The 16962-nt window shown below is 51.5% G+C and overlaps 1 protein-coding gene across 1 annotated transcript; it reads left to right on the top strand.

Annotated features, from left to right (window-relative positions):
• Positions 1–11637: 11637 nt before the first annotated feature.
• On the top strand, positions 11638–15544 carry LOC123188440 (pentatricopeptide repeat-containing protein At1g05670, mitochondrial). Its single transcript, XM_044600562.1, has 3 exons — positions 11638–14148; positions 14226–14327; positions 14740–15544. The coding sequence occupies exon 1, from the start codon at positions 11772–11774 to the stop codon at positions 13998–14000; it is 2229 nt and encodes a 742-aa protein (XP_044456497.1). The 5' UTR covers positions 11638–11771; the 3' UTR covers positions 14001–14148; positions 14226–14327; positions 14740–15544.
• The last annotated feature ends 1418 nt before the right edge of the window (positions 15545–16962 follow it).

Below are 16962 nucleotides of genomic sequence, written 5' to 3'. Positions count from 1 at the left end.
ACTCTAACCTCTTGTTCCTCCAAGTTTCATTAACATGTGCCTCCACGCCATGGTCGAGTCAATGATCATCATCATCCGTCACATCCTTATCTGGCAGAAGCTCATCATAACCCTTATTCTAAGATCCACTTATGGAGAATGCAATATGCAAACAAGCCTAAATTGGGTGGGGAAAGGGCGGAATGCCTTCTGATCCAGGATCTTAAATCTATTCTTCAAAGCACCAAATGCCCTCTCAACCGTGACTCTTAGGCTAGAGTGTCTGAGATTGAACGGTTCTTGTGCAGTCTTAGGATAGTTTCCAGAAGAGAACTCGCTGATATGATACTTGGTTTTCCTGAAGGATGCTAGAACACCAGGACAACATGCATATTCAACATCTACTAGGTAGAACCATTGGGGTTATTGATCGCATCAAGTCGAGCCATGCCAACAGCAAGAATGTTTAGCATCATGGGCTAATCCTTTCTAGACAACTAACACATATGTGAACTTCAAATCGAAATCAACAACAACAAGCACAATCGTGTTTGTGTAGTGCTTTCTACCCATGTATGCTACAGCTGGTGACCTCGATACTCTAGTGGTTAAATGAGTACCATCTATTGCGCCAAAGCAATCCTGCCATACCGTGAAAAACTGTTATGGCTTGCTCATAACAATAGAAGCATGTCATGACATGAACTAAAGTGCTACTCACCTTGAAATATGGATACCATCTAGGGCTTGTGTGAATCTTGGTAGGAGTTTGCCCAGTTGGTGGCTTGATCATCTCTACTCCGAGCTCCCCAATCGCACACTTCACAATGGTGTGGATGCTATCTTCTAGCAACTCCATCCGCCTAAACGTCTCCGCTAGCTTGCAAAAGGTGATCTTCGCATTAGAAGCATGTTCATAGTCTTGACACCATTGCTTTTGTAGATGTAGTTCAGATTTGCCATCCTCTCCCTATCTTGGACTAACAATGGACGTAATGGTTCACAGGCTTATCATCACGACGAACCACTCTCTTGTGTGCCACAACTATGAGTGCTACTGCTTGAGAAACCAACTTCATCCATTCGTCCTAGTGGAACTGATGTGGCGGTAAATAAGGACATAATTGACTCTGCACCCTACTTAACGATCTAATAGTGGAAGGTGGTTCTATGGTGCTTACCGCCGGTGTAGTCGACGACCTACCCATGCCAAAGACAAGGCGTGTGATACAGGGACGAAGGGGACAAGCATGTCCTGTTGCCGGAGATTCAAGTCACTGTTGCCACCGTGTTTAAGTCGCAACCAGTGCCAAGAATTATCGCTGGATTTGTCCTACCGCTAAAGGTTAGCGAGTAAAGGGGTGGGTTGAGACATATTTCATGCCATCCTGTGCTGGCGGATTTCGGTCTCCCACCATCTCCCTTCACGACCCCTGCACTACCACGCACACTGTCCCCCTTTTGCGCTCGACTCAGCCTGGCTTGCTGGAAATGACTGATTCGATCGTTGAGCCAAACTCCAGGATGCTTTAACGTTCATGCGTGTGTAGGTCATGCTCTCGTGTACGTAATCAAAAGACTTCTCTTGCATCCAGCGGGCTTATTTGGGCTGGATGCAAGCAACCAAACGCATCCTATATATCCAACATGGACCACAATCCCAGATCAAGGTTGAGAGTGTGGTGAAGGATTATATCTGGTGGCCGACGAGGTCACAATCAATGGCTGATTGGAGGCGAGAAACCGCTTCTAGGATCGTCTCAACCAACAAGATCCGCTAGCAGTAACTTGTTCTCGGCGAACTCCATATAGTGAAATTCAGCTCCATCACCCACAATGAAACTCCAAAGTTGCACGTGATTTCTTGAGCTAGACGATTGAATTTTCTTTTGCACGTGAACCAAGCTTTTATTAATTAAGGAACAATTTTACACTCTGTTTCATAGATATTACAAAGTTCATCAGGCACAAAACCTAACCGAACCATCACGCGTTGAAATGTGCGGTTGCAATAGCTGATCTACGGATGCGCACAAAGTAGTGTTGTTAGATCCATGCATGGGTCTCTTTGTCTCCTTCACTAAGCTAGCCACCGGTGATCTGTTGATGCTACCATCGACAAGGGATTCCACTCCTTCCTTGCAGTCCAGCTCGATGATGAGGGACCTATATGTTCTTGTCGGGTGTGGGGTTCTGGCTAACCCTTAAGGTTCGAACACCGGGGTGCGCGCAAAGTCTTTCCCTCCTACTGATCTACGCTCTAGCTCGCTAAGATCTTGTGGACGAACTCGACGAACTCACAACATAGAAAGACACGGGGTTTATAATGGTTCGGGCCACCGTTGTGGTGTAATACCCTACTCCAGTGTGGTGGTGGTGGATTGCCTCACGGGCTGATGATGAACAGTACAAGGGAAGAACAGCCTCCCGAGGTTGAGGTGTTCTTGTGCTTTCGGACTTGTGTGTATCTCTAGGTCCGATCCGATCTCTCCCCTACTATGGTGGCTAGCCCTACTTATATAGGCCCTGGTCCTCTTCCCAAATATTGAGCGGGAAGGGAGCCAACAATGGCGGGCTAATTTGAAGGGGGGCAGCTAGTACAAGCTATCCTGACAAAAGGTAGTCTGTGCCTGTGAAAGGCTCTGGGGTGATGCCGTCTTGGGCTCCACGATGACCTCCGCCTTGCCGTCCGCCTGGTCTTGGTCTTGTTGCACCGAAATGACAACCTTTGCCCGAGGCCTCGGTACTCCGCGGCTGCGCTTGCCTCCTTTGCACCAAAGGGGAAACAAGGACGCTGCGCGCGCTGGTGCCCGCCTGGTGTCGATCGTCATGGCTTACGTCACGAGAGTCTCGTGAGGTTTGCCCCGCCTTGATATCTCCGCTCCTTGTGAGCCTGCCTAGCTAGGCCACTCCAGAGGAGGTCTTGCGTCGTCCGCCTCGCGAGGGTCTTGGGTGCCTTGTTGGTGAAGATGGGCCATACGGCCTGCTGGCTCAGCCACGCCGTGGGCCGCAGGCAGGTCTGGTGAACCCCATTCCCAAAACGCCGACAGTAGCCTCCGGGCCCAAGGTGTGCGGGCTTGGCTTCGCGGCGAAGCCAAGGGTCAAGTTCGGAGCACCGCGGGCCCCTAAAGCATGCGGCCTCGGTCGACGCGTGGCGGAGGCAGAAGCTCACGTTCTGTCTTCAGCCGCACTGACTCGCGTCCTCAGCCATCTGCACCTCCGTGACCCCAATGCCCGCCTTGACGAGCTGCTGGAGCTTGTGGCTGAAGACCTCTGCGAAGCCGCCGCTGCAGCTGTTCAAGGTCAAGTGGAGGCTTTGCTGGGGAAGTTCCGCGGATTTTTCTCCGATCCTCTGTCTGGCGATGCCGCGGATCCTGCGGCTGGTGGTGAAGGTGATAGCATCGTCGCCCACGGGGGAGCACCTTCCACAGGCGATGACGACATCCAGGGGTGACCTGCGGCTATTCTTCTCGTTTCATTCCTGCGACATACAGCAGGCCTCATGGAGGCGTTTAGACTTTTCATTTGGTATTGTGAGAACAATATGCTTGTAATATTTGCTTCGAGATTTTGCGTTTTCCTTCCTATTTGCTTTGTTCTGCGTCGGCAGAGCCCGGCCCCGCGCATACCTCAACCGCCATTGGGCCGACCAGAGACCAGGACGGTCCAAGGAGTGAGGGGCTACGTGAAAAGTTAGGCTCCTGAGTCGCGATGCTCAGGAGTCCCCCTTAACGTGCGAACAACATATAGGGAGAGTTCATGAGGATAGATTAATGTTCTACGTCGGTAGAGCCAGGCCCCGCGCATACCTCAACAGCCATTGGGCCGACCGGAGACCAGGACGGTCCAAGGAGTGAGGGGCTATGTGACCAGTTAGGCTCCTAAGTCGTGATGCTCAGGAGTCCCCCTTGACGTGTGATACGTCTCCGTCGTATCTACTTTTCAAACACTTTTGCCCTTGTTTTGGACTCTAACTTGCATGATTTGAATGGAACTAACCCGGACTAACGCTGTTTTCAGCAGAATTGCTATGGTGTTATTTATGTGCAAAAACAAAAGTTCTCGGAATGACCTGAAACTTCACGGAACATCTATTCGGAAATAATAAAAATTCTTGCAAAAGATGAAGACCAGGGGGCCTACCACCTGTCCACGAGGGTGGGGGCGCGCCCCCTACCTCGTGGGCCCCCCTGGAGCTCCTCCGACCTCAACCCCAACTCTATATATTTGGTTTCGGGGAGAGAAAAAAATCAGAGAGAAGGATTCATCGCGTTTTACAATACGGAGCCGCCGCCAAGCCCTAAAACCTCTCCGGAGGGCTGATCTGGAGTCCATTCGGGGCTCCGGAGAGGGGAATCCGTCGCCATCTTCATCATCAACCATCCTCCATCACCAATTCATGATGCTCACCGCTGTGCGTGAGTAATTTCATCATAGGCTTGCTGGACGGTGATGGGTTGGATGAGATTCATCATGTAATTGAGTTAGTTTTGTTAGGGTTTGATCCCTAGTATCCACTATGTTCTGAGATTGATGTTGCTATGACTTTGCTATGCTTAATGCTTGTCACTAGGGCCCGAGTGTCATGATTTCAGATATGAACCTATTATGTTTTCATCAATATATGAGAGTTCTTGATCCTATCTTGCAAGTCTATAGTCACCTATTATGTGTTATGATCCGTTAACCCCGAAGTGACAATAATCGGGATACTTACCGGTGATGACCGTAGTTTGAGGAGTTCATGTATTCACTATGTGTTAATGCTTTGTTCCGGTACTCTATTAAAAGGAGGCCTTAATATCCCTTAGTTTCCGTTAGGACCTCGCTGCCACGGGAGGTAGGACAAAAGATGTCATGCAAGTTCTTTTCCATAAGCACGTATGACTATATTCGGAATACATGCCTACATTACACTGATGAATTGGAGCTAGTTCTGTGTCACCCTAGGTTATGACTGTTACATGATGAACCGCATCATGCATAATTCTCCATCACTGATCCATTGCCTCCGAGCTTTCCATATATTGTTCTTCGCTTATTTACTTTTCCGTTGCTATTGCTATCATTATTATAAAATACCAAAAACATTACTTTTGCTATCATTACCTTTTGCTACCGTTACCACTACTATCATATTACTTTGCTACTAAACACTTTGCTGCAGATATTAAGTTTCCAGGTGTGGTTGAATTGACAACTCAGCTGCTAATACTTGAGAATATTCTTTGGCCCCCCTTGTGTCGAATCAATAAATTTGGGTTGAATACTCTACCCTCGAAAACTATTGCAATCCCCTATACTTGTGGGTATCAACGTGCGAACAACATATAGGGAGAGTTCGTGAGGATAGATTAATGTTCTACGTCGGCAGAGCCCGGCCCCGCGCATACCTCAACCGCCATTGGGCCGACCGGAGACCAGGACGGACCAAGGAGTGAGGGGCTACGTGACCAGTTAGGCTCCTGAGTCGCAATGCTCAGGAGTCCCCCTTGACGTTCAAACAATTTTCATACCTGCCCTCGCCGAGGCCTGGGGAGGGGCGTGCGACGCCCAGGTCCGGGGGACCTGGTTGGGTGGCGTGCGCTTGGGTGTGACCCGAGCGTAGCCCCCGTGCCCAGCCCCCTCGCGTGACTATCCCAAGGGGAGGCGTCATGGTGAGGTTGGGCGCTGAGCTCTGGGCTCCCTGAGGTTGGTGCGACCGTGGGGTCGCCCTCAGTTGTTTATCACCAGTGCGGAGCATAGTGCTTCCGCTTGTGCACGGGCATAGCCGCTCCTCGGCAGTATTGACAGCCAGCACGGAGCATGGAGCTTCCACTTGGGCGTGGGATGGGCCCCCCTCTGGGAGGAGCCCCCGGGGCATGTACAACCCCGCCCTGACACGTGGCTTGCACGATAGGGCTGCGAGGTGTATCTGGGCACTTGTGAGCCAGCGCGGGACTCACGAGGCCCTACCTCGGGTTGCGCCTGGTCTTGAGTCTTGGTGACTGTATGTCTTTGCAAGGCAGTTAGATGCAAGCACTCTACGTCCTTAGGTCCCGACCCTCGAGCGAGCTCAACCGCCGCTGGTATGCCAGGTCGCGATGCCATGGTCAAGGCCAGGGGGTGAGGGCTGGAGAGCCAGTAAGAGCTCCAGAGTCGTGATGCTCAGGAGCCCCCCTTTTAACGTGCAAGCGAGTTGCATGGGATAAACAGACCCGCGGCGGGCGGCAACTGAGCAGGCGGTAGCCGTCGACAGGTTAGGCATGAAGAGCAGATCGACTTGGATAAATGCAGGAAGATACATGCCATTGGGTCTGTCCGAGCGGCTTAGGGATGATGCAGCCCGAGGGACGCCCCCAGCAAGGTAAGCTAAAGACTTAAGCAAAAGGGATACATTCCACAGGGACGGACCCGTGTGGCCTGGGAATAATGCAGCTCGAGGGGCGCTCCCAGCTTAAATGAACTTGGAAGATGTCACCTGGTTCTGGAGACGAAGTAGAGTTGGTGCAGCTGAAGCCACGCGTTGATGGAATGGCTCCTCATGAGCCACCGGGACCCTGAGCCTCGGGAGGCTCTGGGGGCTCTGGGGGTTCCCTGAAGACCATCCCCATCTCCTCCAGAACGGCGTGGAACCTGGCCTCCTAAGCTGCCAGGACCTGCCGCACATTGCGCTGATAGGCCAACGCCACGCTCGGCAAGCCGAAGGGCATGCGAACATAGTTGTGTGGTGGACCCTCACAGTGGCCCGCACGTGATGGCCAGAAGTGTTCCTGAGATGCGGCCCTGTTGAGCCCTGGGACGTCGATGCAGACGCGCAGCTCAGCACCCTTGCCTGGATGGTGAGCCGCACTCCGTGAGCGGTTGTCGCCGCGCATGGCTCTTGCGTCTTGTAGCTCTTGGGTGGTCTCGGTGATGAACTCCTGAGCGGTGGGCACTCCTTGCCCTGTGCTCTCTTGAGGAAAGTGTGCCGTGAAGCACGCTTACAAGTAGTGCCCAGGCGCCTCCCTCGCTAGGTTGGCAAGGTCTGAGGCTCTCCAGGAGAGAGCCCCCGAGTCCTGCCTGAGGAGGGCGCCGGACGCGCTTTCCTATGCGGTGGAGGGTGGTGCCCCTGGAGCGGGCGCTGATCCTGACGAGGCTCTTGACGCGACGCCATCTTCTTGGGGTCCCGCACGGCGCGGCAGCTTCCTCTTGGGGATGGTCTTCGGAGGGCCTTCACTTCTGCTGTCAGGGTTGTCGATTGCCGCGGCTTGGAAGGCGCGCTCAAGGAGCACATCGCATCCCTTTCTTCACATGGGACCGTGATGATTCCCCCGCTTCCCGGCATCTTGAGAACATTGTAGCCGTGGTGAGTGACTGCCATGAACTTGGCCAGGGCTGGATACCCGAGGATGGCATTGTACGGCAGTCGGATGTGCGTGACGTTGAAGTCAATGAGCTCGGTGCGGTAGTTCTTGCACTCCCCGAAGGTGACAGGCAGGCGGACTTGCCCTATCGGTGTGGTGGAACCATCAATCACTCATGAGAAAGGCTTGGTTGGCTGGAGCTGCTCATAGGGCACTTGGAGGTTGTCGAACGTGTCGACGGATAGGACGTTGAGCCCTGCGCCGCCGTCGATGAGAGTCTTGGTGACCTGCACATTGCTAATGACCGGGGAACACAACATAGGCAGGGTGCCAGCGGTGGCCGCGCACTTGAGCTGATCTGCTGAGTTGAAGGTGATGGCGCATTGGGACCACCTGAGCGGGCGCGTGGCCTCGAGCTTGGGGAGCGCCGCGTTCACCTCGCGAGCGAACTATTTGAAGATGCGCTGAGAGGCTGGGGCCTGAGCACCGCCCAAGATGCAAGCGATCGCACGCGGCTCCTGGAAGCCCCCAGCCCCCTCGTCCTGATGGTGGTCGTCGTTCCTTCTTGGTGGCGGCAACGGGGGAAGACCGGCGTTGCCCTGGGGGTGATCCTCATGAGGCGGGTCCCTCCAGGCGCCCTCGCGAGGTTGGTCCTGCCAGCGGTCCTCACGAGGCCGGTCGCGCCACTCCTGGCGTGGGCCATGGTCGTCCCAGCATCCGCCTCCGCATCCTCCTCCGCGGTCGTAGCCTCGGTCGTTGCGCTCGGGGCGTCGACCATAGCGTCCTTCCCGTTTGGCTCTGAGCTCTTGGCAGTCGCTGGTATTGTGGGTGTTCAGGTTGTGGAAGGCGCAGAACGGTCGGCCATTCTTGGACGACTCGGGCTGATCTTTGCCTCGATTGGTGTCGGGCTCCGCTGCGAGCACTACTGCCTCTTTGCGCTTCACGTCCTTGGCCTTGGCCTTCTTCTCCTCCACTCCTGCAGCTGGCAGTTCAAGGAGAGAGAGGCGTCCCTCCTCAGCTCTTGCGCACTTGGTCGCCAGGTTGAACAGCTCCTGAGATGTGCAGAGCTCCTCGTGGATAGCAAGCTCTTCCTTCATCTTGACGTCGCGGACGCCGTCGGAAAACGCGGAGATGATGGCCTCATCAGTGACCTTGGGGATCTTGAGGCGGGTGTTGTTGAAGTGCTGGACTTCTGGAGGGTCTCTCCTGGCTGTTGCTTGATGCAGCATAGATCGCCCGCGGTCGGTGGGCGGTCGCGAGTGCCCTGGTAGTTGGCGACGAAGCGGTCGCGCATCTCGTCCCAGGAGGAGATCGAGCCGTGCTGCAGGTTCAGGAGCCAGGAGCGGGCCCCATCCTTGAGAGCCATGGGAAACCAGTTCGCCATGATTTTTTCGTCGCTGTTGGCCGCTTCGATGCTCAACTCATAGAGCTGCAGGAACTCCGCGGGGTCGGCGGAGCCGTCGTATCGAGGAGGTAGATCTGGCTTGAACTTGCCTAGCCAGGCGACGCTACGCAGTTCGGGGGTGAAGGCACGGCAGCCAGCCATGGTCGCCGGGGCCCGCTTCTAAGGCGGATCTTGGTCTTGGCGAGGTCCGCGTTGCGCCACTGCAGGTGGCACGCGGTCTTGATGAGGTGGTGCGGGGAACGCCGACACAGCTTCTCGCGGTCGCGGGATTTCTTGGCAGCTTCTTTCTTCACGCGCGGGCGCCGGGCGCGGTGGATCACGCCGCGGAGGCGCGCGCCTTGGTGCCAAGGCACCGTCTTGGGGGCGAGACGGTGGAGGCATGCCATGAGCCCCGTCGCCCGCGGTTGGTTGAGGGGGAGGCAGAGAGTGGGACGACGTCGGAGAGCCCCCTGCGGCACGGACGAGCTCGGCGACGCGGTCGAGCCACTCCTCATAAAGGTCATCGACGGGGCGGTAACGCGGGAGCTCGTTCGCCGCGATGAGCGCGGCCCGTGCCTCCATGGGAGCATGGTGCGCGTGAGACGAAGAACCAGCAGGGGTGAGTGATGGAGTAGCGGTGCGGCCGTCCTGCCGCACTGAAGGATGCAGCGAGGATGCCTGCTGCTCGTTCCCCGTCAGGCCGGTGGCAGCGTTGGCGGCGGGGGACGGAGAGCGACGAGGTGACCCGCCAACGGGAGCCGTCTGAGCGACGCGGGCGGCGAGGGCAACCCGACGCTCAGCTCGAGCACGGCGAGCGTCCGCCATGGAGACGACGGAGCGACGAACCGACGGAAGGGAAACTACGACGCACCCTTACCTGGCGCGCCAAATGTCGGATGTGGAGTTCCGGCTAACCCTTAAGGTTCGAACACTGAGGTGCGCACGAAGTCTTTCCCTCCTACCGATCTACGCTCTACCTCGCTAAGATCTTACGGACGAACTCGACGAACTCACAACACAGAAAGATACGGGGTTTATACTGGTTCGGGCCACCGTTGTGGTGTAATACCCTACTCCAGTGTGGTGGTGGTGGATTGCCTCACGGGTTGATGATGAACAGTACAAGAGAAGAACAACCTCCTGAGGTTGAGGTGTTCTTATGCTTTCGGACTTGTGTGTATCTCTGGGTCTGATCCAATCTCTCCCCTACTATGGTGGCTAGCTCTACTTATATAGGCCTTGGTCCTCTTCCCAAATATTGAGCAGGAAGGGAGTCAACAATGGCGGGCTAATTTGAAGGGGGACAACTAGTACAAACCATCCTGACAAAAGGTAGTCTGCACCTGCGAAAGGCTCTGGGGTGACGCCGTCTTGGGCTCCACGATGACCTCCGCCTTGCCGTCCGCCTGGTCTTGGTCTTGTTGCACCGAAATGACAACCTTTGCCTGAGGCCTCGGTACTCCGCGGCTGCGCTTGCCTCCTTTGCACCAAAGGGGAAATAAGGACGCTGCGCGCGCTGGCGCCCGCCTGATGTCAATCGTCATGGCTTACGTCACGAGAGTCTCGTGAGGTTCGCCCCACCTTGATATCTCCGCTCCTCGTAAGTCTGCCTAGCTAGGCCACTCCAGAGAAGGTCTTGCATCGTCCGCCTCACGAGGCTTGGACCCTCGCAAGGGTCTTGGGTGCCTTATTGGTGAAGATGAGCCGTACGGCCTGCTGGTTCAGCCACGTCGTGGGCCGCAGGTAGGCAGGTCTGGGGACCCCCGTTCTCAGAACGCCGACAATTCTCTACAAGTCACCTAAAGATTTCGGCCTCAAGCGGAGGATCAACATATCAAAGGAACCAACACGTTAAGAAAATGATTGCTCCTGTGCAAAGGTGACCAAATTGGCGGTCGTAGCATGCTGGCCTGATAGCTCGCGTGTCCCACCTATGGTGGGCCTAGATCGACATGTCTATAACTAGGGGAGGGGGGAGGGGGCATGTGGCCAGCCTAGGGGCGTGCCCTGGGCTGCGAGGTTGGGCACGCGTGCTGGCATGGCACCACCCTTTATAGATTTTTTTAACATATTAGCCCCTCAAAACAGCTTACACATGTCAAAATAGCCCAAAATCAAGCATCCTGGTAGGCTAAAGTGCCAGTGGGATGACCCGTTTTCTTGTTGTGCCGTGCCTGGCCAGAGAGCGAGGCACGAGTGCAGCCCGACCCGGCCTGCGTATTAGGCGTGCCTGGGTGGGCCATGCCATGCCTGTCCCATTTAGGCCAGACCGTCCCGTGTCGGTCCATCTGACATGGTCTGCTCATGTGTCGTCTCTCAGTACCATGCGTGCGCTTTTCACACATTCACCCATCACAAATGACCCGTCAATGTTTAACTTCGTCTAGCATGGTGGAGATTTCGCCCAAGGCGTTTCTGCTGCTTCTGCCATGAAAGAATGTGAGGTTTTTCTTTACCTGCCTGCAGCTACTCCTGAATCACTATCTTTCCTTTCGCCACTTCGCCATGTGGATATTTCTTGATGCTCTAACAACGTTTATTTTTCGTAACACCACTTACAGTTACATCATCTGTCATCTGCTAAAATTGTGTTTTTGGTTCAAATGAATCAAATTTTTTGGATGCTTGCCTTGTTTTGCATCATCCGTTGGAGATGCTCTAACTATCTCTTTGAAATAAGAGAAAATAGCCTTGTGTTAAGCAATTCTAACTATCATCTGGTTTCTCTCCCCCCTCCCCCTATAAAACAGGTTTTCTCTTTCTTTTTTATTCAAGAATTTTGTTTGTTATGTGAAAATGATCTTTGCTTAAAATAGTTTGAATTGCTTACCACATGTGTCACGTGATTTGTGAAAATGATATTTTAGCCGTTTCATCCATGAAAATGTAGTAACGTGATACTACGGGAGCCACAGGATTTCGATCCGGCTGACCAGCTTTTGAGGCCTCTCGCGCATTGCAGTTTCGTGTACCTCGCGGTCGAGCTCCCGCAAGCCGCAAACATCCTGTGCTTTCCCATCCGCCCATCTTCCACCGCCGCCGCCGCCGACAGGGCGGTCTCCCCTTCCTGGATCCGCCGCCGGATGCTCCTCCGCCGCACCGCCGCCGCAGCAGCGCAGCGCTCCTCCTGGTTACCCCCCTGGCGAACCATCCTCCCGCACGTCGGCCCCGCCCGCCCTTATAGCGCTACCACCTCCACCTCCTCCCCACACCGGCAGCGGCTGCGCACACCGCAGGTTACGGACAGTTCGCTTACTACCACCGCTGCGCCCCGACCGTTCCCGGACTACTCTCCGCCCCGCCCCGACTCGCCGGCCGACGATGCCCTCGCGCGCCGTCTCGCCGCCGCGCTCCTCGCTTCGCCCAGCCCAGGCTCCCTCCCTCATCTCCCCTTCATTCCCCTCCGCCCGCTGCACCTGCTCCTCGCACTCCCCCTGCTCGCCTCCCACCCCAACCTCACCAGCCTCCTGGTCCCGCTCCTCCTGCTCTTCCCCTCCCGACCTCACCCCCATCCCCAACTCATCCAATGCTTCGCCATTGCCGCCCATCTCGCCGTGCGCGAACCCGGAACTGCGCGTGCTATCCTTGTACGAGCTCTTCGTTTCCCATCTCCTCATCGGCATTTCGTCGAGCAGTTCATCTTCACATACAAGGCCTTCTCGTCGGACCCCGCCTCCTTCGACCTCCTCCTCCTGTGCCTCCCCTCCGCCCAGCTGCTCCGCCGGCTCCGCCAGTACGGCCTATCCCCATCCCCAGAATCCTGTAATGCTGTGCTCTCCCGCCTTCCCCTTGATGAAGCAGTTGCCTTGTTCCGAGAACTCCCCGACAAGAACGTCTGCTCCCACAATATACTCCTCAAGGCGCTCCTTAGTGCAGGCCGGCTCAAGGATGCACGCCAACATTTTGATGAAATGTCGTCACCGCCAGATGTTGTGACGTACGGCACTATGGTCCATGGCTACTGCGATTGTGGTGAGCTGGAGAATGCGGTGAAGCTGTTGGATGAAATGGCAGCAAAGGGGCTGGAGTCAAATGCGACAGTGTATACAAGTGTGATTGCATTGCTGTGCAATAAAGGGCAGGTTTCAGATGCTTTGAGGGTGGTAGAGGACATGACGATGCATGGGGTGGTGTTGGATGCAGTGGTGTTTACAACTGTAATGAGTGGATTTTGTAGCAAGGGTGATTTGGCAGCTGCAAGAAGGTTGTTCGAAGAGATGCAGAAGAGAGGGTTGGCCGCTGATGGGGTGACATATACCGCGCTTATCAATGGTCTTTGTCGGGCTGGGGAGTTGAAAGAGGCAGACAGAGTACTTCAGGAGATGGTGGACAAGGGATTGGATGTTGATGTGGTCACATATACAGCACTCATTGATGGGTACTGCAAAAGAGGGAACATGGTGGAAGCCTTCCGAGTTCACAATGAAATGGTACGGAGAAGAGTGGCACCAAATGTGGTGACATACACGGCTCTGTCTGATGGACTGTGCAAGCAGGGGGATGTGCGTGCTGCTAATGAGCTATTGCATGAGATGTGCAACAAGGGGTTAGAGCTGAATGTTTACACATACAACTCCCTGATCAATGGCCTGTGCAAGTTTGGCAATCTGGAGCAGGCCATGAGGATCATGACAGAGATGGAAGCAGCCGGACTTAGACCAGATGTTTATACATATACAACTCTTATAGATACACTCTGCAAGTCAGGAGAGTTTGACAGGGCTCACAGCATGTTACAGGAAATGTTAGATAAAGGAATTAAGCCTAGTATTGCGACTTACAATGTTCTAATGAATGGTTTTTGCATGTCAGGTAGGGTAGAAGGAGGAAGAAAGCTGCTCGAGTGGATGCTGGAGAAGAACGTCCGCCCAAATGTTGTAACGTATAATTCTCTTATGAAGCAGTACTGCATTGACAAGAACATGAAATCTACCACTGAGATTTACAAGGGGATGCATTCTCAGGAGGTGGCTCCAAATGAGAACACATACAATATATTGATCAAGGGGCACAGTAAGGCAAGAAATATGAAAGAGGCACTGTATTTCCATCATGAAATGATAGAGAAGGGATTTAGACTCACAACAAGCTCTTATAGTGCTCTTATAAGATTGCTGAATAAAAAGAAGAAATTTTCTGAGGCAAGAGGGTTATTTGACGAGATGCGAAAGGAGGGTTTGATAGCTGAACCAGATGTTTACAGTTTTTATATTGACATCAGTTTTAATGAGGATAATTTGGAGTCGACCATTACACTTTGTGATGAACTGGTGGAAGCCAGTCATGTAAAATCTAAAGCTGGCACAAACTAAGACTTTGCAAAGGAGCATACGCATCAGAACGTGATTTTGGGATGTGATAGCAGCGGTATCCTAGTTTTTTCAGAATTGACAATATGTGAGACGAAAACAGACTCACGAAAAGCACTATCCTCTATGCCATCCTAAACTAGCAATTGAGGTATATAATCACTTCTTCTAAGGGTGACATGGATCATGGCCGCTATATAGCTCAACAATTTCTTTTATTTTGTGTAGAATGATGATAGTATCCTTTCTACGGCCACCTTGATATTCCCTTGTAAGCTGTGGAGGTATATATGTGGGATGCGCACTGAGGTGTTTATGCACTTTTGCAAGGTAAGAGACATAAATGTCATATTTGTGAACCTACTGCTTCACATTTTTGTATTGCCTCGAGCATTCTTTGTTGCTATTACTATATTGATATTGACACCATCTTACAGAGTTGATGATCTATCAAATCATTGTAATTTGATCCCAGCAAAACAATAGTCACTCCTAGGAGTTTTTTAGATGTGCCAGTTGATTAGGTTGCTCATATCCTGCATCTGACTGCCGTTCAGAATTCTTATGCGAGGGGGCACCTCCTTGTAATGGATGGATGTTCAGTAGTAATTATCGACAAAACAGAGTTACTTTGCTTGTCCTTTGTTTTACTTCTTCAGTGTAAGAGAGTTCCACGTTCTCAAAAAGTAAGTGGGTTACAGTACACAACTGTCTTGTTTATTTTAAGCTGTCCGCCTTGCAGGAGAAACGGTTTCTATCTTCATCAATTGTCAAGCAACAAGGACAGTGATCAGGCAAGCAGTGAGTGGATAAATCTGGTAGGGGAGTGTGCAGGGCTTCACTCAATTGGTAAGCAATTTCTGCTGATGCTGCCGTGATGGAAAGATGGACCTGGAAAGAGATAGGAGAAGCCAAGACAATAAGTATGCACAATTGCATCCATTATAGGGTGGAAAGGAAGGAGTAACCTCTGTCGGCATTCATGAATAACTCTTTGGAAGATAACATTGAGAACTCATTTGAGCTCTTTGTTCTACCCATGAAATCAAAAGGCAGATGTAGTTCTTTGTTTTCACACTCGATTCCTTCACCAGTGTTGATGATAGGATCCAGCCCTGCTTAACTGGGCACTGACTTTGGTGTCCATCGTCTGTCACATAACCACATAGTCACATTGGTGATATAACACTAGGGCACATCTAGATGTGCTCTAGTTATTGCACATCTAAGTGACTCAATCAAGCTAGAAAGAAAAAGAAAAAAGACGAAAGAAAAATGCTTGCACAAATCTTAGCGTAAAATCAATGACATAGGACTTAGATGTGCAATACTTAGAGCACATCTAGATGTGCTTTAGCAAAACTGTATAACAAAATATGGGAGGAGAAGGTTCTTTGAGATGCTTGAAATCATGTTTGTTTATCTGATAGCATCTGGACAGAACAAGATTCGACCTTGTGCTGCCACAATGGTAATTGGGCAAAATATAGTTGATATGTGCATTGTAAGAATCAATTTGTTGTGTATGAAAGTCCTATTTATATTTAGGGCCTGTTCGGAGATTCTCCCGCTCCCCAAGTCCGCTCTAGGAGTTGGTGGAGCTGTAGCTAAAAATGGTGGAGTGGGGAAAAGGCAGCTCCATAGATTCTCAGATTTCAGGGAGCTGGAGGACTGCCGAACAGCTCCTTATATACTACTAGCACACATGCCCGTGCATTGCAACGGAAGAAAATACATATACAATGATGAATGGTCAAAGGGTAATTTTTGGTTAAAAAATCAACAATTCTATTTCGCTGGCTTGGACCATGATACATGTACAATTTTCATAGACACAAATTCCTCAAGTTTTTGGACAGTTGTCCTCACATCTCCTCTGCACCTTGCTCTCTTATTTTGAGCTAAAGCGCAATTCAGACACATGAATATCATACAATCTATTCACAAATTTAAATTAAGAAATTATTTTCAAATAAAATAGTGCCATGGTTCATGGGAAAAGTGAAATATATAGAAATATAACTTCATATTATAGTGTTAACATAAAAGGTATATCCCAATAACTTCTTAAAACACATAACTATCAGAAATTTCAGATCGTTCTTTTTCATAGCTGATGTTTGTGTCCTTACATCCTGACTTCATGTCGATCTTCGGGATCTCCTCCACCAAGATCGTATTCCTGCACATAGTCACCATGAGGAAGTAGCATTTATTTTAGCACACAAAGCCAGTATGTTGTTCTGTTGAAGAGACATGTACCCAAAACAGACACTAAATCCAGAATGATCAAGCAAGGCTAAAATCTGAAGTTGGCTTAAGGATTTGGAAAAACTGTCCAAATCAATAATACAGGATGGAACTATTTGAATGAACCAACAAAGATCTTGTACTGCTAATAACCTAGCATTAGAATAAGTCATGAACAATGCTGGCTGTCGCTAAAATTGTCTACTAAATTAATCAAACAGGCCCAAGTGGTCAAGTACCTCATACTAAAACTGAATTGTCAGGTGGAATCAGAATTTTCTCCTACTGGCCATAAATTCAGAATTATTTGATAGCATGTGGCCAAAGGAGTCAAACACATAGTTGAAGGAATCAAACACGCACCGTTGCACTGTCAAAAATAGCCACTTATTTGTGGAAGTTCCGAACTTCTAAATATGTCTTGATAATCAGATGAACAGTCCACTCGCGGCCTTGTTATCATCCAGCAGAAGCAATGATTCAGCTTGGCTGAGCATGTGAGCATCTGCAAGTATCGGATGTGAAGGAGCAGCATCAATCAGCAAGAACAATCAACAAGAACCAGCATGAACAAATTCGCCTCAATCACACATGTTTGTATAAATAGATCAGGCTTCAACTTGACAAAGAACAAATTTGTTATCTTTATCTTTACCTCTTTATCTTTATCTTTACCTCTTTACCTATACCTATACCTATACCTATACCTATACCT

The sequence above is a fragment of the Triticum aestivum genome, chromosome 2A (genome assembly GCF_018294505.1).
Source record: "Triticum aestivum cultivar Chinese Spring chromosome 2A, IWGSC CS RefSeq v2.1, whole genome shotgun sequence".
Lineage (NCBI taxonomy): Eukaryota > Viridiplantae > Streptophyta > Magnoliopsida > Poales > Poaceae > Triticum > Triticum aestivum.
The sequence above is the reverse complement of the archived record's forward strand: the minus strand, read 5'-3'. Positions and strand labels throughout refer to the sequence as shown.